The sequence below is a fragment of the Choloepus didactylus genome, chromosome 11 (genome assembly GCF_015220235.1).
Source record: "Choloepus didactylus isolate mChoDid1 chromosome 11, mChoDid1.pri, whole genome shotgun sequence".
Classification (NCBI taxonomy): domain Eukaryota; kingdom Metazoa; phylum Chordata; class Mammalia; order Pilosa; family Megalonychidae; genus Choloepus; species Choloepus didactylus.
The window spans coordinates 62,820,636-62,841,887 of NC_051317.1; the positions used below are offsets into that span (position 1 = coordinate 62,820,636).

The window sequence follows — 21,252 nt, forward strand, 5'->3', positions numbered from 1 at the left end:
ATAATGGATATTGGTCTGTAATTTTCTTTTCTTGTGGTATACCTGACTTTGACATTAGGGTGATGTTTTTGGCCTCAGAATGAGTTATCGAGGGTTCCCTCCTCTTCAGTTTGCTGGAGGAGTTTGAACAAGATTGGAATTCTTGGAATGTTTTATTAAATTCACCAGTGAAGCCACCTGGTTCTGGGCTTTTACTTTGGGGGAGGTTTTTGATATTGTATTCAATCACTTTACTTGTTATTGGTATGTTGAGAGCTTACATTTCTTCTTGATTCAATGTAAGTAGTTTGTATGTTTTTAGGAATTTTTCTACTTCACCTAGATTTTCTGATTTGTTGGTGTACAATAGAAACCCCTCCCAAGAGCTCTATTCTGTGCCTTAAAGCCTGTAATCTTTTGCCTGAGGCCGATTTGAGTCAATTGTTTCTTACACTGCTTTAGCTGTCTGCAAGCTGCTTCTGCCTGCAGGGCAGATTCTGGGAGGGCAATCCAGAGAGGAGTTTCCTGGTGTGGTCTCTCCAGCTGCTACCGGATAGATTGGCACCAACTTTACCAACTTTTTGGCACTGCAGTATGTGCTAAGGGGCAGGTCTGTCTTTCCTGAACAGAGTGAGGGATCCATGATGGCAGCGCAGGCTGGCTCCACTCGCTGCCAGGCGGGCACATGGGAGGGGCCAGCAAGGGTGCCACAGCTTCTCCTTCCATTTTTAAAGCTGTGTTTTCTTGATTCAGCACTCACCCAATTACTGCACCCTTTAGCTGTTTTCTGGAGTTTTGAGGGAAATAACCTTGCCATCTTTTGCTAGTTGTTCTGTGGAGGAACAGCAACCTGGAGCATCTGGCATTGCCATCTTAGTCAACTGGGAGTCGAGTCATTCATTTTTTTTTTTTTTTTATTAAATTCAGTTTTATTGAAATACATTCACACACCATACAATCATCCATGATATACAATCCACTGTCCACAGTATGATAGCATAGTTATGCGTTCATCACCACAGTCTATTTCTGAACATTTCCCTTACATCAGAAAGAACCAGAACAAGAATAAAAAATAAAAGTGAAAAAAGAACACCCAAATCATCCCCCCATCCCACCCCATTTGTCCTTTAGTTTTTATCCCCATTCCTCCACTCATCCATACACTAGATAAAGGGGGTGTGATCCACAAGGTCTTCACAATCACACTGTCGCCCCTTGTAATCTACATTATTATATAATTGTCTTCAGGAGTCCAGACTGCTGGGTAGGAGTTTGGTAGTTTCAGGTATTTACTTCTAGCTATTCCAATACATTAAAGCCTAAGAGGTGTTATCTATATAGTGCATAAGAATGTCCACCAGAGTGACCTCTCGACTCCATTTGAAATCTCTCAGACACTGAAACTATTTTGTCTCATTTTGCATCCCCCTTTTGGTCAAGAAGATACTCTCAGTCCCACGATGCCGGGTCCACATTCATCCCCGGGAGTCATTCTCTGCGTTGCCAGGGAGATTTACAACCCTGGGAGTTGGGTCCCACGTAGGGGGGAGGGCAGCGAGTTCACCTGTCGAGATGGCTCAGTTAGAGAGAGAGAGGGCCACATCTGAGCAACAAAGAGGTACTCAGGGGGAGACTTAGGCACCATTACATACAACTTTAGACTTTCCTTTGTGGTAATGAGCTTCATAAGGGCAAGTCCCATGCTTGAGGGCTCAGCACATCAAACCGCCAGTCCCAATGTTTGTGACAACATACGCTAGGGGATCAGCATCTTAAAGTTTAGAGATAGGCCTTACAATTCAGAGATAGAGTTAACTGCTGTAAGAGCTTACAATCTAGGGACTATTACAATTATTGTGTCCACGTTAGGCTATGTTCTAAGATTCAATTCTGAGTTTACACATTGTAGTTAGTCCATATTAGTGAGGCGTCATCCTTCTCACCATGTTTTCTCCAACACTTTTACTCCTATATATATATTTTCCTACAATTTTATAGAGTTATATTCACATACCATACATTTATCCACAGTGTACAATCAGTTGTTCATGGTATCATCATAAAGTTGTACATTTATCACCACAATCAGCATTTGAACATACTGATTACTACAAGAAAAATTGTTTTGTTTTTTTTTAGCAATAAGAAAAAATGATAGAAAGAAAAATAACATGTCATACAATACAGTATACTACTAAGGACAGCAAATAACACCACTACCAAGAATCCCATATTACTCCCCTATATCCCCTTCTCATATACATTTAGCATTGGCGTATTGCCTTTGTTACATTCAATGGAGGTATATTACAATGTTACTGTTGACCATAGACTCCAGTTTGCTTTGATTATGTTTTTTCCAGAATACCATCCCTTTTTCAAATTTCTACATGGTTGACATTCATTTGCTTTCCCACATGCAAAAACATTTTTATATTTGTATATTTAGTAACAGTCATTGGCCACTCCAGTTTTTGCCACGTTATACAGTCCCAGTCTTTATCATCTATCTTTACCTCTGGTGTCATACATTCTCCTATCCCACCTCTTTCAGCTTTACTCGCAGACATCTTTGTTCAGTGTACTTACAATACTGTGCTACCATCACACAGTATTATGCTATCTATTTCTGGATCTATGCAATCAATCCTAAACATTCTGTAGTCCTTCAGCATCAAATGGCTGATCTCTGCCCTCTTTCTATCTCCTGGTCGCCTGTGTTGTCAGCTTTTAATTCCCAAAGTTTGTTCATTAATGTCTGTTCATATTAGTGAGACCATACAGAATCTGTCCTTTTGTTTCTGGCTAACTTCACTCAACATAATGTCCTCAGGGTTCATCCACATTATTACATGATCCATGTCTTTGTTCTGCCTTACAGCTGCATAATATTCCATCATGTGTATATACCACAGTTTGTTTATCCTTTGATGGGCATTTGGGCTGTTTCCATCTCTTGGCAATTGTGAATAATGCTGCAATAAACATTGGTTTACAAATGTCTGTTTGTGTCTTAAGTTTCAGTTCCGCTGAGTATATACCCAGCAATGGAATAGCTGGGTCATATGGCAAATCTATATTTAGCTTCCTGAGGAACCTCCATACTGTCTTCCAGAGTAGTTGCACCATTCTACATTCCCACCAACAATGAATAAGTGTGCCTCTTTCTCCACATCCTCTCCAGCACTTGTCATTTTCTGTTTTTTGGATAATGGCCATTCTGGTAGGTGTGAGATGATATCTCATTGTGGTTTTGATTTGCATTTCCTTAATAGCCAGTGAAGTTGAGCATTTTTTCATATGCTTTTGAGCCATTTGTATTTCCTCTTCAGAAAAATGTCTGTTCATGTCTTTTGCCCATTTTTTAATTGGATTGTTTGTCTTTCTGTTATTGAGATGCAGGATTCCTTTATATATTCGGGATATTAAACCCTCATCTGATATGTGGTTTCCAAATATCATCTCCCATTGTGTAGGTTGCCTTTTGACTTTTCTGACAAAGTCCTTTGATGTACAAAAGTGTTTAATTTTGAGGAGATCCCATTTGTCTATTTGTTCTTTGGTTGCTCGTGCCTTGGGTGTGAGGTCTAAGAAACCACCTCCTTTCACAAGATCTTTAAGATATTGCCCTACATTTTCTTCTAAGAGTTTTATGGTCTTGGTGCTAATGTTTAGGTCTTTGATCCACTTTGAGTTAATTTTGGTATAAGGTGTGAGATGGACATCCTCTTTCATTCTTTTGGAAATGGATATCCAGTTCTCCAAACACCATTTATTGAACAGTCTGCTCTTTCCCAGTTGCTTCGGCTTCACTGCCTTATCAAAGATCAGTTGTCCATAGATGTGAGGGTCTACTTCTGAACACTCAATTTGATTCCATTGATCAGTATATCTGTCCTTATGCCAGTACCATGCTGTTTTGAGCACTGTAGCTTTGTAATATGCTTCAAAGTCAGGTAGTGTGAGACCTCCCACTTCACTCCTCTTTCTCAAGACATTTTTGGCTATTCGGGGCATCTTACTCTTCCAGATAAATTTAGTTATTGGTTTTTCTATTTCTGTAAAGTAAGTTGTTGGGATTTGAATTGGTATTGCATTGAATCTGTAAATCAGTTTAGGTAAAATTGCCATCTTAACTATGTTTAGTCTTCCAGTCCATGAACATGGTACGTTCTTCCATTTTTTCAGGTCTTGTTCAATCTAGTTATTCATTTTTTACTGACTGTCTTCCTCTTCTAGAAAAATATTTCCTCAAGACAAGGTTTGTTTGTTTTTTATCTCTTCACTCATTATTCTATACTATCAATATTTTTTAATCTGTTGAGACTTGCTTTGTGACCCAACATGTGGCCTAGCCTAGAGAATGTTCCATGAGCACTTGAGAAAAATGTGTATCCTGCTGTTGTGGGGTGTAGTGTTCTATAAATGTCTGTGAAGTTTAGTTCATTTATTGTACAATTCAACATCTCCATTTCCTTACTGATGCTCTGTCTAGATGTTCTATCCATTGATGAGAGTGGCTTATTGAAGTCTCCAGCTATTGTTGTAGAGGTATCTACTTCTTTCAGTATTCTCAGTGTTTGCCTCATGAATTTTGAGGCACTCTGGCTTGGTACATAAATATTTATGATTATTATGTTTTCTTGATGAATTGGCCCTTTTATTAATATATAGTGTCTTTCATTGTCTCTTTATTGTTTTACTTTTGAAGTCTAATTTGTCTGATATTAATATAACTACTCCAGCTTTTTTCTGGTTGCTGTTTGCATGAAATATCTTTTTCCAGCCTTCCACTTTCAGCCTATTTTTGTCCTTGTGTCTAAGGTGAGTTTCTTGTAGATGGCATATAGATGGGTCCTGTTTTTTAATCCATTCTGCCAGTCTGTGCCTTTATAATGGAGACTTTAATCCATTAACATTTAGTATTATTACTGTAAGGGCAGTACTTTCTTCTACCATTTTGTCTTTTGGATTTTATATGTCATGTCTTATTTTTCCCCTCTCTCTCCTTTTACCCTTCCTAATTATCTTCATTTCTACACTCTTCTCCAAACCTCTCTCTCCTGTCTTTTCCTGTCAGCCTGTAGCACTCCCTTTAGTATTTCTTGTAGTGCCAGTCTCTTACACAAACTCTCTTAGTGTCTGTTCATCTGAAAATATTTTAATCTCTCCCTCATTTTTGAAGGAAAGTTTTGCTGGATATAGAATTCTTGGTTGGCAGTTTTTCTCTTTCAGTATCTTAAATATATCATGCCACTGTCTTCTTGCCTCCATGGTTTCTGCAGAGAAATCTGTACATAGTCTTATTGACCTTCCCTTGTATGTGATGGATTGCTTTTCTCTTGCTGCTTTCAGAATCCTCTCTTTGTCTTTGACATTGGACAATCTGACCAGTAAGTGTCTTGGAGTAGGTCTATTGGGATCTGTTCTATTTGGGGTACGTTGTACTTCTTGAATCTCTAATTTTCTGTCTTTTATAAGAGTTGGGAAATTTTCAGTGAATATGTCTTCTATTACTCTTTCTGCCCCTTTTCCCTTCTCTTCTCCTTCTGCGGTACCCGTAACACGTATATTTGTGCGTTTCATGTTGTCACTTAGCTCCCTAAGACCCTGCTCATATTTTTCCATCTTCTTCACCATCTGTTCTTTTGTGTGTATGAATTCAAATGTCCGGTCTTCCAATTCACTGATCCTTTCTTCTGTCTGTTCAAATCTGTTGTATCCCTCCATTGTCTTTTTCATCTTCTCCATTATGCCCTTCATTCCCATAAGTTCTGCCATTTGTTTTTTCAAGTTTATGAATTCTTCTTTATGGTCATCCGGTGTCTTCCTTATATCCTTCATCTCTTTTGGTATGTCTTCCTTCAGTTCATCGACTTAATTTTGAATTGATTTAGGAGATTTGTTTGAACATCTTTAATTAGTTCTTCCTTCAGTTCATTGAATTGATTTAGCATTAGTTGCCTCAATTCCTGTATGTTGGTTGAACTATTAGTTTGTTCCTTTGGCTTGTCCTTATTTTCATGTTTCCTAGTATGGCTTGTTATCTTGAGCCGTCTAGGCATCTGACTTTCTTGATTAGTTTATTTTGGAGCTCGTTTTCACTCTTTTACCTAGAGTTTTCTTGTTGGTTGGCTTTGTTCTCTAAACTTTGGTGTTTAGTTCAGCTTATTCTAGGCCTCAAACTTAGGTTCTATGTAGTTAACTTCTTGTTTTTCTGTTTCTTGCCCTGCCTCTATGTAGCCTTTTTGTGTGAGGGTATCCTCAGATATGGTCAACCCCAGTCAGGTTTTCCCAGTCCAGAGAGGCCCAGGTGTCAGGAGGAGGGCATGGATTTTCCTTGAGAATGAGACCCTCCTGTGAGGCCTTTAGACTCTGTGCTTTCCTATGCTGTCCAGCATGTGACACTTGCCAACCCGCAGTTCCCTCACCAGTGTGAGGAGGTGGGAGCCTTTAGTTCTCCCAGTGACCCCAACAGGGGTGTGGCTGACTGAAGCTGATTTCTGAATTCCAGCCCCTGGGGTCTGAGTTCCCCAAAGGAGGGCTGCCACTGGAGCTGGGCCACGCCCCTCTTTTCTTGGGGAAATTATGGTCTTTAGCAAATTTTCTCTGCCACAAGACATTGCTTTGTCTCTCAGAGCTATCTTAGCTCTGCTCTTGCCTAGGCCCAAATTGCAAGTCTTTGAGGCTTTCTGTAATGGGCTACTTAGTATAGTTATTTTTAAAAACAGAAAAAAAGATTTAAAAAAAAAGTAAAAATAAAAAGAAGGGCCTAGTATAGACTATTTCAAGAAAAGCCCTTTAATTCTGTCCTTGCAGTTCTGATGGGCTATTGAAATGCAAGAAGACAAGGAGTTGGAGGTGATTGAGGAACAATCAAGAAACCAGAAAAACCAGCTTTTCAGAGAGGGGCCCTGGTCCCCTGCGTTTACAAAGTGCCTGATTCTGTTTGGTCCCAGCCCTTCTCCGTATTATGTTCACCCCAAACTCCTTTTGTTTTTTGTTTTGTTTTGTTTTTTCTTTTATTTGCTGTTTTTGCTAGCCTTATCTCCTCTCCACCAAGTGACTGTTCCCAGATTCTCCAGTGACTAGTCTCAGTTTATCTATGGTTGGAGTTTTTGCTCAGCAGTCTGAGTTTGTTAATCAGTTCCGTAACTGCAGTTCTCCCTCCTGGTTCCCAGCAATGACGGCCCTCCTCCCTTGGGATTGTGCCTGACAGGGAGGGATGTGGGACCCCTGGCCATGAGAACTTACAGATTTCACTAATCTCAGCTGCTCCACACACTCATGACTGTTGTATGACTTGTGTCCAAACTCAAATTCCTCTGCGGTGTCTGGTCCACGCAGTTCCTGGCTATCTACCAGCTGCTCCAGAGGAGTAACTAAATCCCACACCTCACCACTCTGCCATCTTGCCTGCCTATATGTTATTTTATTTTAAGTACCTAAAATACTTCATGCCTAGCACCAAGTAGGTGCTCAATAAGTACTTTGAATTTTTTGAAAAAATATTTGTATTAGTTTTTTTTTTTCCAGTTCTGAGTTTTTTTATTAGCAAAGTTGTAAGTTTACAAAATAATCATGCATAAAATACAGGATCCCCATATACCACCCCAGCACCAATACCTTGTATTGGTGTGCAACATTTGTTCCTACTCATGATAGCACTTTTTTTATAATTGGATTTTTTTAACAGCAGTTACCTTTGTTACAATTGATGAAAGATTAAATAGTTTTATCTATTGTTCCTTATTTACATTAGGTCTTTTTATCCATATACTACTCTATTTTTACTACCTTGTCATACATTTGTTATAACCCATGAAAGCACATTCTTATACTTGTTCTATCATCTATAGTCGATTGTCTGTAATAGGGTTCACTGTGCTGTGTTTTATCTTTTAATTTTTTTTCTAGTAATATATACATTCTAAAGATTCCTCTCTTAATCACATTCACCTGTATAGTTCAGTGCTGTTGGTTGTACTTACAGTGATATGCTACCATCAACACCATCAATTTCCAAACCTTAACCATCAGCCTAAATAGAAATTCTGTACAAGTTGAGTATCAACTCCCCATTCTCTGATGCCAATATATAGCCTGGTAACCTATATTCTACATTCTAACTCTATGAACTTGCTTATTATAATTAGTTACAAAGCAGTGAAATCATACAATATCTGTCCTTTTATGTCTAACTTATTTCACTCAGCATAATGTCCTCAGGGTTCATCCATGTTATTATCATGTGCTTCAGGACTTCATTCATTTTTTACAGCTGAATAATATTCCATTGTATTATGTACCACATTTTCTTTATGCAGTCCTTTATTAATGGGCATGTGGATTGTTTCCATGTTTTGGCAATTGTGAGCAATGCCACTATGAACATCGATGTGCAAATGTCTGTTCATGACCCTGCTTTCAGTTCTTCTCCATGTTTATTGAGTAGCAGGATTACTGGATCATAGGGCAACTCTATACTTAGCTATCTGAGGAACCACCAACTATCTTCTACAGCAGCTGTACCATTTTTCATTCCCAACAGCAGTGAATAAGTGTTCCTATTTCTCCACATTCTCTCCAACACTTGTAGTTTCCTGTTTAAGAGTGGCCATTTTCATAGGTGTGAAATGATTATTGGGAGGTGTTCTGGTTTGCTATTGCTGCCAGAATACATAACACCAGAAATGGATTGGTTTTTATGAAGGGGGTTTATTTAGTTATGAAGTTACAGTCTTAAGGCCATAAAACATCCAAGGTAAGGCATCAACAAAGGGTGCCTTCACTGGACAAAAGCCATTGGCATCTGGAAAACCTCCGTTAGCTGGGAAGTCTTGCTCCCAGGCTGAGTTTCAAAATGGCATTCTCCAAAATGTCAGTGTCAGCTTCCAATGGTCATCTTCAAAATGTGTCTCTCAGCTGCAGCAAGCATCTGGACTTGTGTGCCTTGTTTTAAAGTACTTCAGTGATCCAATTAAGACCCCCCCCCCTGAATGAATGGGGCAACAGCTTCATGGAAATTTTCCAATCAAACATTTTACTCACAGTTGATTTATATCTCCATGGAAACACTCAAAGAATTTCGATCTAATCAACACTAATACATCTGCCCCCACAAGATTGCATCAAAGAATATGGCTTTTTCTGGGGGACATAATATATACAAACCAACACAGGAGGTTTTTGATGACTGAGTCAATCTCTTCACTTGTAAGTGGTTTGCTAAGATCTTGTATTTCTTCTGGATTCAGTGTGGGTGGTTCATGTGTTTCTAGGAATTTGTCCATTTCATCTAAGTTGTCTTATTTGTTGGCAAAAAGTTGCTCATAGTATCCTCTTATGCTCCTTTTTATTTCTGTGGGATCAGAAGTGTCCCCCCTCTCATTTCTGATTTTATTTATTTGCAACTTTTCTCTTTTTTTCTCTGTCAGACTAGCTAATGGTTTGTCAATTTTGTTGATCTTCTCAAAGAACTAACTTTTGGTTTTCTTAATTTTCTCTATTGCTTTTATTCTAAAATTCATTTATTTCTGCTTTAATCTTAGTTATTTATTTCCTTCTGCTGCATTAATCTTAGTTATTTCTTTCCTTCTGCTTGCTTTTCTATTTCCTCCAGCTGTGCAATTAGGTCTTTGAGTTTAGCTCTCTTCTTTTTTAGTGTAGGCATTTAGCACTATGAATTTCCCTCTCAGCACTGCCCTCACTACATCCCAAAAGTTTTGGTGTCTTTTCATTTTCATTTGTCTTGAGATATTTACTGATCACTTGCAATTTCTTCCTTGACCCAGATTGTTTAAGAGTGTGTTGTATAACTTCCATGTATTTGTGAATTTTCCAGTTCTCTGCCTATTACTGATTTCCAGCTTCATTCTGTTATGGTCAGAAAAAGTGTTCTGTATAATTTCAAACTTTAAATTTAAATTGTTTTGGGATCAACATGTGGTCCATCTTGGAGAATGATCCATGAGCACTTGAGAACAATGTATATCCTGCTGTTTGGGGGTGCAGTGCTCTGTATATGCCTGTTAGGTCTGGTTAATTTATCATATCATTCAAATTCTCTGCTTTCTTATTGATCCTCTATCTAGACGTTCTATTGATTGGTGGGAATGGTGTATTGAAGTCTCCATCTATTATTACTCCAACTATTACTCCCTTCAGTTTTGCCAGTGTTTGCCTCATGCTTTTTGGGGCACAGTGGTTAGGTGCATAAATATTTATGATTATATTTCTTCTTGGTGGATTGCTCCCTTTTAAAATATAGTATCTTCTTTGGATCTTACAACAATTTTGCATCTAAGATCTATTTTGTCTTCTATTAGAATAGCTACCCCAGCTCTTTTTTTGGTTATTGTGGGCATGGAATATCTTTTTCCAACCTTCCATTTTCAACCTATTTGTGTTCTTGGGTCTAAGGTGAGTCTCTTGTAGGTAGCATATAGTTGGATCATACTTTTTTATCCTTTCTGCCAGTCTGCATCTTTTGATTGGGAGTTTAATCCATTAACATTCAGTGTTATTATTGTAAAGGCAGTACTTATTTCAACCATTTTATCCTTGGTTTTTATATGTCATATCTTCTTTTGTCTCTCTTTTTACCCTTTTAGTTACCCTTACTGATAATCTTCATTTCTACACTCTACTCCAATCTCCTCTCTCCTGTCTTTTCCTTTTAGCCTGAAGAACTCCTTTTAGTATTTCTTGTAGGGCAGGTGTCTTGTTGATAAACTCTTGGTTTATGTTTATTTGTGAATATTTTAAACTCCCCCTTACTTTTAAAGGACAGCTTTTCTGGATAAAGAATTCTTGGCTGGAAGTTTTTCTCTTTCAATACCTTAAATATATCATACCACTGCCTTCTTGCCTCCATGTTTTCAGATGAGAAACTGATCATCTTATGGTGGTTCTCTTGTATGGGATGAATCACTTTTCTCTTGCTGCTTTCAGAATTCTCTCTTTATCTTTGGCATTTGACATTCTGATTAGTATGTGTCTCAGAGTAGGTCACTTAGGATTTATTCTACTTGGAGTTCATTGCACTTCTTGGACATGTATGCTTATGTCTTTAATAAGAGTTGGGAAATTTTCAGCTATTATTTCCTCAAATATTCTTTCTGCCCCATTTTCCATCTGTTCTTCTTGGACACCCATGACACGTATGTTTTTGTGTTTTATGTTGTCATTCAAATCCCTGAGACCCTGCTAAATTTTTTCCATTCTTTTCTCTCTGTTCTTCTGTCCATAAGATTTTGATTGACCTGTGTTCTACTTTGCTGATTCTTTATTCTGCCTGTTCAAGTCTACTGTTGTATGCCTCTCATATATTTTTAATCTCTTCTATTGTGCCTTCCCATAATTTCTGTTATGTTTCTTTTCATACTTTCAAATTCTTCTTTATATCTTTAGCTATGTATTTTCCTTCATCTCCTTTAATTGACCTAGAATATTTGTCTGAACATCTTTGATTAGTTGTTCCAAATTGTGTGTCTCCTCCAAAGTTTTAATTTGTTCTTTTGACTGGGCCATATCTTCTTGTTTCTTAGGATGGCTTGTAATAAACATCAGATGATGTTTATGCATCTGATTATCTTGATGAGTTTACTCTGAAGGTCATTTTCTCTTTTTTGCCTAGGATTTTATTGTTGATTGGCTTTGTGTTAAGTCTCTTCTCTGCATTTGGTTCAACTTATTCTGGACATTTAGAATAGTCCATGTTTAACTGATCAGATTTTTTTAGCACTTCTTCATGTGATTCTTGTCCTGGATATGCTATACAATTTTTAAGATTGCACTATTTCTCCTACTCCTAGGAGAAAGCTTCCTTTCCTCTATTCCTTCTCCAGAATCTTTATTTGTTTTGTTTGTTTTGTTTTGCCTCTATAGTTTTTTTCCCCACTCCTTTTGTTGTCCCTAGCTGCTTTTGCTTGGCAGACAAATTCTGGAAGGAGGGTCACCCCAGAGAGGACTTTCCTGAATCAGTATTTCCCAGCCAGAACTGGGCCAGAGACTCATGAAGTGGTTGAGACTAGCTCCAAAGTGCCCTAATGAGAAGGTCAGGAAAGATGTCACAGCCTTTTTGATGGCTCCCCAAAGCTGCACTTTCCTGGCCTGTCCAGCAGATAGTACCCTTCAGAAAACTGTTCCCTGCAGCCCTATGGAGGCCCTGCATCTTTGAATCTCCACCACCTCTGTGCCTGTCAGGGGTGGGGTTGAAATAATGACTGTCACTGCTTTTGTCTGGGCAAGATGAAGCATAGCTCAGAGCCAGAACCCAGCAATCCATATTCACTAATCAAAAGTCATGATCAGTGCTTGCCATGCCCCACCTTGTTCTTGGGGAAGAGGATTTTTATGTCTCTTTCTGACAGCAGCAGCTAGCCAGGAACTGGATCCTGAGGTGTCCCTTGGGAGAGTGGGATAGGCATTGGCAGCCGCTGTATGGAGATAGCCACTCACAGTTCTTTAATGCAGTTTATCAGCCTCTTCCTCCCACGCCTCTCTGGATGCTGTACAGTGTTCTTCTGGCTTCTGGAGCCCCAGAACTGTTGTCTCAAGCAGTTCCTGCCTGTTTAGTTGCTGTTTGGGTGGAAGCAGTGAGTCCTGAAGCTCCTTATTCTGCCATCTTCCCCAGAAGTCGGTATTAGTTTTTGATGCTATGTAACAAATAAATACAAATTTAGTGGCTTAAAACAATGCCCACTTATTATCTCACAGTTTCTGTAAGTCAGAAATCCAAGCATGCCATGGCTTAGCTATATCGTCTGCTCATAGTCTCACTAGATTGAAATTAAGGTGTTGGCGGGGCTATAATCTCATCTGAGACTCAGGCTTTTCTTCCAAGATCACTTGTTAGCAGAATTCAGATCCTCACAGTTGTAGGACTGAGGCCTTCAATTCCTTGAAGCTACCCATGTTTCCCATCACATGGCCCTCTCCACAGCATGGCAGTTTGTTTCTTCACAGCCAGCAGGAAAACATCTCTCTGGCTTCAATTCTCTTCTATAAGGCTTGGACCCTCTTTTAAGGGTTCCGCTAATTAGGTCAAGCCCAAGATGAGGCTCCCTTTTGATTAACACAAAACCAACTGATTAAGGACCTTAATCCCATCTGCAAAATCCCTTTACTTTGTCATATAACAGAACCTAGCCCTGAGAATGACTTTCCTGTCATATTCACAAGTCCTGCCCACACTCAAGGGGATGGGATTATACAGGGTTTGTATATCATGGTGTGGGTATCTTGGAGGCCATCTTAGAATTCTGCTTACCACAGTTTTTAAAATGATCTTTAAAATACAGCAATGAAAAGTCTTACCTGTTTGGAATGTCCAATCCATTGATTTGAAATCAACCGGTTTAATTATAGAAACAGTCTATATTTGAAATTATTTTTGCACAACTTCCTTCATTATGTAATATTCAGTTCCTTTGTTAATGGAAATAAGGATTAATTACACCTGCATAACATTTATAAGAGCAATTTGTTCAATGGAAATGATACTGAGGGGCAACTCTTCATGTGAAAGAAATGAAAGACAAGCACCCATGGAAAACATCCATTAGTGTCAGTCTCCCTTCTACCCCTAGTCCTGTTGGTGATCCACAGAATAACTCAAGGACAAATAGGAAGGTGAAGACAAAACAAGGTTCCACCCTCTGGATTATGAGTGCTGAAAAATAAAGGGATATCCTGCTACCAGAGAGTGTTTTTAAGCATCTCAGCCTGGCTCACAGCACTCAGGAAACCTTTAATAAAAGGGTGGCTGAATGAATGCATTTGCAGATCCCAGTGATCTCTAAGATCCTTATCTGCTTTGTAGCATAACAGATTTTATGCCTTCTCCTATGAAGTTATTTATATTTAAATATGTATTGAATTTGTCAAATTTAAGAAATTATTTTTCCAACTTTATGGGGTCCAATTAAATGTGCTTGTGCTGATTTGAATGTATTATGTCCCCAAGAAAAAGCCATATTCTTTGATGCAATCTCGTGGGGCAGACATATTAGTGGGGATTAAGTTGGAACATTTCAATTAGGTTGTTTGCATGGAAATGTGCCCCACCCAACTGTAGGTGATAACTCTGATGAGATATTTCCATGGAGGCGTGGCCCCACCCATTCAAGGTGGGCCTTGATCAGTGGAGCCATATAAATGAGCTGACAAACAGAAGGAACTCAGTGCAGCTGTGAGTGACATTTTGAAGAGGAGCTACAGCCAAGAGGAACACTTTGAAGAAAGCACAGGAGCTACAGATGAGACAGTTTGAAGACAACTGGTGAAAGAAGACTCTTGCTCCAGAGAAGGTAAGAGAGGACAAATGCCCCAAGAGCAACTGAGGGTGACATATTGAAGAGGAGCTGCAGCCTAGAGAGGAAAGCCCTGGGAGAAAGCCATTTTGAAACCAGAACTTGGAGCAGATGCCAGCCACGGGCCTTCCCAGTTAACAGAAGTTTTCCAGACGCCATTGGGCATTCTCCAGTGAAGGTATCTGATTGTTGATTCATTACCTTGGACACTTTACGGCCTTAAGACTTTAACTGTGTAAACAAATAAATCCCTTTTTACAAAAGCCAATCCGTTTCTGGTGTTTTGCATTCCGGCAGCATTAGCAAACTAGAACAGTGCTCATAGGTGTAAGGGTTTTGGTAATAGAGATTAACTAGGTGGAAATATCCTCTGGAACTATCTACAAACATGCTATTTAAAATGTCGTCCAGGACCAGCAGCATTGAAATCCCTTGGGAACTTGTTAGATATGCAGAACCTCAGATACTACCAGAACCATCTACTGCATCAGACTCCACATCTACATTTTCAAAAGATTCCCCTGGTGATTGAGTGTGCATATTGAGAAGAGCTGGTCAATGACACTATTTGGCTCCCGAAAGAAGGCCATGGGCCCTTATACCCTAGGAGTGACCTCTGTCTCCCAGACTTTGGGTACCAGCTTTGCAGGGCCCCAGAGATTATCAGGTTCCCAAGCACTAACTCCTCATGCTGGCCAAATGCACAAGACATTGTATAAAGCTGAATGTCAGTTAACTCATTCAGAATGAGAGATAAAATTGCCAAAGAAACTCATACTCTGTGGTTAGCACATTCTCTTCCTGGCTGTGAATTCACTTTGGAAAAAGTCACAATACTGTCAGTAGGTTAAGTGTGAACTTAAGGGCAAGAGGTGCCAGTTTAAAGAAATTAAATTGGCTAGAGTCCCAATGGCTTCAGTTTTCATTTGCTTCCTCTCCCCACTTTCCTGCAGGGAGGGTTATACCAGAATCTCATATTTGAGGGTCAGGGCCCAGTTTTACCAAGTCAGCACTGAAGATAGGCAAACAGGTCCCTGCTATTGTGGCTCTCATTTTGTACTTAAGGTGTAGTTCCCCCTACCTTTCATTATCACCTTCCTTCCTCAAAGATTTTCATACCATTGATTAATACACAATCTGCTACATTAGAATTTCAAGGCCTACTTGTGTATGTTTGTGTGTTTTAACTTGGCAAACTTCAGTTAATAACATCCATGTTATGTTAGTTTTTCAAATTTAATTCTCAAAAGGAAATCCATATTCCAAAACTCTTGAAGCAGTTCTTCATTTCTATATCCACCTGTTGATCACAGAGTGCATGAATTTTACCTTTGGTTGAAATTCTTTTTGTTTGCCAGTTTTTCTTCAGGCTCTTTGCTGACTATGGGAAGGATCCACCCCAGCTTGACTACCTACAGATGCTGCTTTATTTTGCTTGCCACCCAGACTCTGTGGAAGGAGTGTACAGGGCCCTCAGTGTGGCCACTGGGACTCATGTCTTCCAACAAGCTGAAACTCCTAGTCTAATTGTGGAAAAGGTAATTGCCTTCTAGGAATGGACTAGCATTGGGGTCTGAAAGGCCAATGCCAGAAGATCCTAAATTCTAGCAACAGTACTCTCTGGTTTTTTCATCTCTGTATTTCTCTAGGTGCCTAACACAATACCTTGCTCATGGTAGGCCTTCAACAAAGACTTACTGAATTGGGTTAAGAACTAATGATCCACTGCCTAGCAAATGCTTTTGTAGTAAATTCGCAATTTGCTCCAAGTTTCTTAGCAGAATCAAGTTGGCTCTGTAGTGGACAGCCTTTATTTTGCATGAAGTGCTAACCCTGGTAAATGAAAAAGAACTGGGTATCAACCCAATATATTTGTCTTATGGTGTGGAATTTCTACACAAAGCAAGTTCAGGTCTCAGATCCCTCCCACGAACAAGAAACATGATGGTGTTTCAGGCCAAGGTCCAGTCATTTTCCATGTTCTAACCATAATTCTTTCCTCTTCAGACATGTCTGTCAAAATAAGAGAATGCTGGGTAGTCTTGGGTAAGGGGAAAAAAGAGAAAGCGATAGAGAGAGAGAGAGAGAGAGAGAGAGAGAGAGAGAGAGAGAGAGAGAGAGAGAGAGAAAGAGAGAGAGAGAGTGCTTCCTGTGATGGCTATCACATCCAGGAGGAGATGGGCTCTCTTGGACCATAGTCCTGAAGTTTGACCCTGAGCAGATGGGCAGGAGGATCTCCTTCCCCTTCCAGCAGGGCCAGAATGAGGCCAGAGTCCCTAGTAAACTAAACAACATGGGATTCTTCAAACCGATATGCTGTAAATACTGTTGAAACAGTATTTACACAGTACTTACACAGTAGTGGCAAGTATATCAAGGAGAGTTTATTTCCACTCGAGAATACTGTCTTCTTAGAAGGTGGAAAGCCAGTTTATTGTCCCTTAAGTAAGGAGTCCAGGAACCTCACTGGACTACATGTGTGGCTTTCCCAGGGATGTTTCTGCATTTCCCTATAGATTGGCCCTTCTTTGGCCTGGATTGTAACCTGCCATGAGGTTTCAATTGAACACCTGTCCTCAGGGAGGCCTTCCTGCCCCTGAGTGATGCCAGGCACCCCTGTTATATGTTCCCATAGCACCTTCTGTTTCCCCCTTCTGAATACTCCTCATACTTGTAATTACTTCTTCAGGGCCAGCTTCATCTCTGGAGTCTAAGCACTATGTGGCAGGGGGCATCTGATTTGTTCTGTATCCCAGAACTTACCACAGGGCCTGGCACAGAACTCAGCAAATATTTTGTGGAGTGAATCAATTGATTAATTAATTAACTTTGTAAATCAGTCCCTGTGCATAGCCCTGCAACCTGTGAGGGATACAGAAGAAATGAAATTAGCTCTCCTGAAGGGACTGTGTCTATTTGACCCCATCTTTGCAGAGAACAATGAGAGAATGATATACCAAACATGGAAGAAACATGAAATAAAGGACAGATTAACTTGGGACCTTGCCAATCAAAAGAGGTGTCCATGCCTCCTTCTCCCCCTGCCCCCACACACCCTGCCTTTGCTCCTGCTGTTCCCTCCACCTGGAACACCCTTCAGCTCATCTCCACAGGCCCAAGGCCTGTGATGCAGGCCCTACTTCAGCTGCCAGTGATTCCTGACGCTTTCCCTGACATCCAAGACCAGCCCCAAGCACTCCATCAACTGTACCTCTTTCCACACTCAGAACCTCCCTGCTGGAGCTGAGCACCATCACTCACACAGTCACTTATTCAACAAGCATTTATTGACCACCTGCAGGTGCTAAGAACCACTCTTGACCGGCGGATATAGCAGTGAACAAGTAGATAAAAATCCCTGCCATTGTGTCAAAGTTGGGGGTGACAAGCAATAAACAAACAAGTAAAATACACTCTACATCACATGCAGGGAAAAATACAGGAGTGGGGGTAGAAGGGCTGTGATATTTAACAGGGTGGTCAGAGAAGATCTCTCTGTGAAGAGGCACATAAGCAGAGGCCTGGAGAAGGTGATGAGGGAGCCATATAGACTACAGATGCCTGGGGGAAGAGCTCGTAAAGGGAGGGCAGCAGTGAGTGTACGCGCCCTGGCATGGGGCCAGCCTCCAGTGCTTCCAGGAACAGCAAGTAGGCAAATGTAGCCTGACAGGGACTCAGCTGGTAAGAGTGGGAAGGAAAGGGATTGAAGGAGAGAGAGCTCCAAGGACCACTGCAGGGACCTTGGCTTTAACTCTGCATGAGATGAGAAGTCATTGGAGGAGTGAGGTCATCAGCTCTCCCTGACTGCTATGTTAAGAACAGACTGTAGGGGATCAAGGGAGGAAAGTAAGGAGACACATGGTAATTGAGGCAGGACATTTGTTTCTCTATTGAATCCTACTGCTAAGTTGTTCATAGCTTGAGTCTTGGAACAACGTATTAACTATCTTTATGCCCCCAAACATAGCTGCCACATATCAAGTGCTCCACTGATGTTTGTGAATATAGCCAAGAGGGAAGGGAGAGAGGAAGGAAGGGAAGGAGGGATTCCAGTCTCCAAGGCAGAAGCAATAGCAGGATACAGGTGGCTGCAGTGAGCTGGAAAGACCAAGAAAAGGTAACATTTCTTAGAGCCGTTGCCACAGCAACAGACAGCTGCCTGGGTGGGTAGCAGCCTGGGGAGTAGCACAGAAAGACTCTGCATCCTTTCCATCCCTGAACCACTCATTCACTGTCTGCTAGTGTCCTCCCATCTAGGAAGCAGCTCCCCTGGAGTGCCCCTCTCAAGAGCCCCTTCATAATCCAATCACATTGTACAGGATCTGAACCAAGCCCATTGCACTCAGAGATTCAACAGGGAGCAGGGGATGGAGCCTTGTGTCTGTCCCACACGCACAGGCCAGTGTCTAATTTGGAGTTGAACTCAGTAGTTTTTGAAACACAGGCTCCACCCACCTCCCACATTCTCACTCACCACGACCACCCACCCCCACCCCCCCCACACACACACAGACACACAATCCAGCTGCCAATTACATCACTCCATTTCTGTGCCCTTTCCAACTGTGTTCTAGTTTCCTGGATAACCTCATGAGCCTGCAGATGTAACACTTCAGAAATAACACCTCCAACAGATCTATTTTCACTTCCACAATATTCAGTCCCATCTCTGCTTTTGTTTTCCGCATCGACTGGAACTCTCCCCAAAATGTCACTCTTCTCTACTCTTTTGCTGTCACTTGTGCCAGTTTCATTCAATGTGGTGCAGACCTTCTGTTTAAATACATGGCTTCTTGGGTGATTTAAGAGAAGAACAATAGCAAGGCATTCATCGGTAATGCGTTGGTCCTGGTGCATCTTTGCATGAGTGACATTTGGGAAAATGGTTCACTCTGCAATCTGTGTAGGGTAGGGTTGTGATGTTGGAATTCATAAAATGCAAGCTTGAATCTCTCACCTTTTATGTCTTCAAAAAGCATCTTGGAAGGAGGTTTTGGGGCACTAGTGTTCAAAACACATACATTTCCATTACATTCTGCTCATTAATAGCTTTGCCTATGTTAGTCCCAAAGACTGAACTTCCGTTCTTCCTTCTGAGATGTAGGACTGAGCCGATTGAATAATAGAAATGCATGGTCAGGAAGACAAGCAGAAATCATTCATTTGACATTGTTGGAAGCTGCCTCTGTGAGTTACTGAGCATGACACAGTGTTTGACTATGTTGACCACAGTCTATTCTACTGCTTAGATGATAATGTGACTCACACAGTCTTGATGCCACTAATAATTGTTCATTCAGAAAAATTGGCTTTACTCCAAACTGGCCTTGCTGATTTTGTTTGTACACCCCCATTCAAAATCGCCATCTTTCAGGGATCTCTGGCAGAAAGAGTCTCTATCTCTGGCACACTCTGCAGTCTGCCCAGAACCCTGAGCCAGGCTCCTTTGGTGATCATCTCAGCTACTCTCCTCTCCCTGCTGAGCCACTAAGTCTACTTTTTCCAAAACCCCTGGACAGCTGCAGATGCAAAAAATAGGAGGGATTTTAAAAGCGTTCTGTGAAATTAATAATTTCAGAATTATTTGATCAAAATTTTCAAATGTTTTAATTTGTTACCTTTTGGCTTTAAAATTTCATTATTCCACAATGATTATATCAGACCTTTGAAAATTAGCCCATCCCAATTATGAAAATAGTGCAGAGATCAGGTTCCTTCTTTGTTTAATTTTGGCATCACCTGCTCAATCTAACTCAACTAGCGCAGGTTCTGTCTTTATCTTGTCCACACAGCACCTATTTTGCATTCTGAATAGAAATTAATTCATTCTCTGTTCATTCAACAAGAAGCTTTACATCCTGATTATGTTCATTTCACTATACTAAATGTTCTTTTGCTCTGGAAATTACTGGTGCATGGCAGTGATCCCCAAGCATCCTAGGAGAAGATGCAAAGGATTCCATTTAGCATTTCCACATTTTCTAGAATTGAGATGAGGCTAAACAAATAAATGTGTAAATATATATACACACACATACACACACATACGTACATACCAGTATAGGCACACATATCTATACCGAATTCAGAAATTTTCAAATGGTGAGGTGCTCACTCTCTCTCTCTCTCTCTCTCTCTCTCTCTCTCTCTCTCTCTCTCTCTCTCTCAGATTAGATTAAATTCTCAATTTAGCATAAGATATAGAAACCCAAGTAAAGCAAGGTGACCACACAGAGCTAGAGCAAGTGCAACCTGTCTTTCTTCCACTGCCCTTGACCCCTCCAGAATCCCTAATCAGAACATTCAACTACCACAGGCTTAATTTTGTATTGGGCCATAATCTTTTTAGGGGACTTACATGGCTGTTTGGGAAGAATTTACACAACCTATTTACTTAATGTTTCTACTTAGTTGAATATTTACAGACTTTGGGACCCTTCCCTTGTTTTAAGCCTAATTAGCATAAGCAAAACTGTATTTCCTCCCTTGGGATAAAGGACAATTAGCATTCAAGTGTTCCCTGTCACCTGGCTAACCAACATTCTAAAATGCTTATTTTCCTTGGGCAGATTATCAAATATTGATTACCTCATCATCAGAAACAATGTGCATGCACACACACATGCACACACATACATACAAATTTGCTGTAGAGAAATTGAAAATACAAAACAAAGGAAAAAAAAGAAATTATTTGTACCACTTCCAGAAGTGTCCACTGTTAACTCTTTAATATGTTTCTTTTGTTTTCATTAATAATTTTACATATATAAAGAAAATGAGGATCCTACTATATTTATTATTTGGTGTTCTGTTTTCTTTTCTTTCTGAAATTCATATAGGGTGACAGTTTTCTCATGTCAATAAATATTTTTCTAAATAATAATTTTCATGGCTGCATACTATTCCATCACAGAAATGTACTATAGTTTATGTCACCGTTTCCCCAGTTTAG

General features: G+C 40.2%; 1 protein-coding gene across 10 annotated transcripts in view; it reads left to right on the forward strand.

Moving 5' to 3' along the window:
• SPEF2 (sperm flagellar 2) overlaps window positions 1-21,252 on the forward strand; it is a 246,864-nt gene that overhangs the window by 215,675 nt on the left and 9,937 nt on the right. For 8 of the 10 annotated variants that reach the window (XM_037799097.1, XM_037799104.1, XM_037799096.1 and 5 more), the window contains one exon: window positions 15,656-15,835. The exons of 1 other annotated variant lie outside the window; for it this stretch is intronic. In XM_037799097.1, the coding sequence (XP_037655025.1) occupies window positions 15,656-15,835 (180 nt within the window). Of the gene's footprint in view, window positions 1-15,655; window positions 15,836-21,252 lie in introns of those variants that run through there. One more of the 10 variants, XR_005210938.1, reaches the window with a different exon arrangement.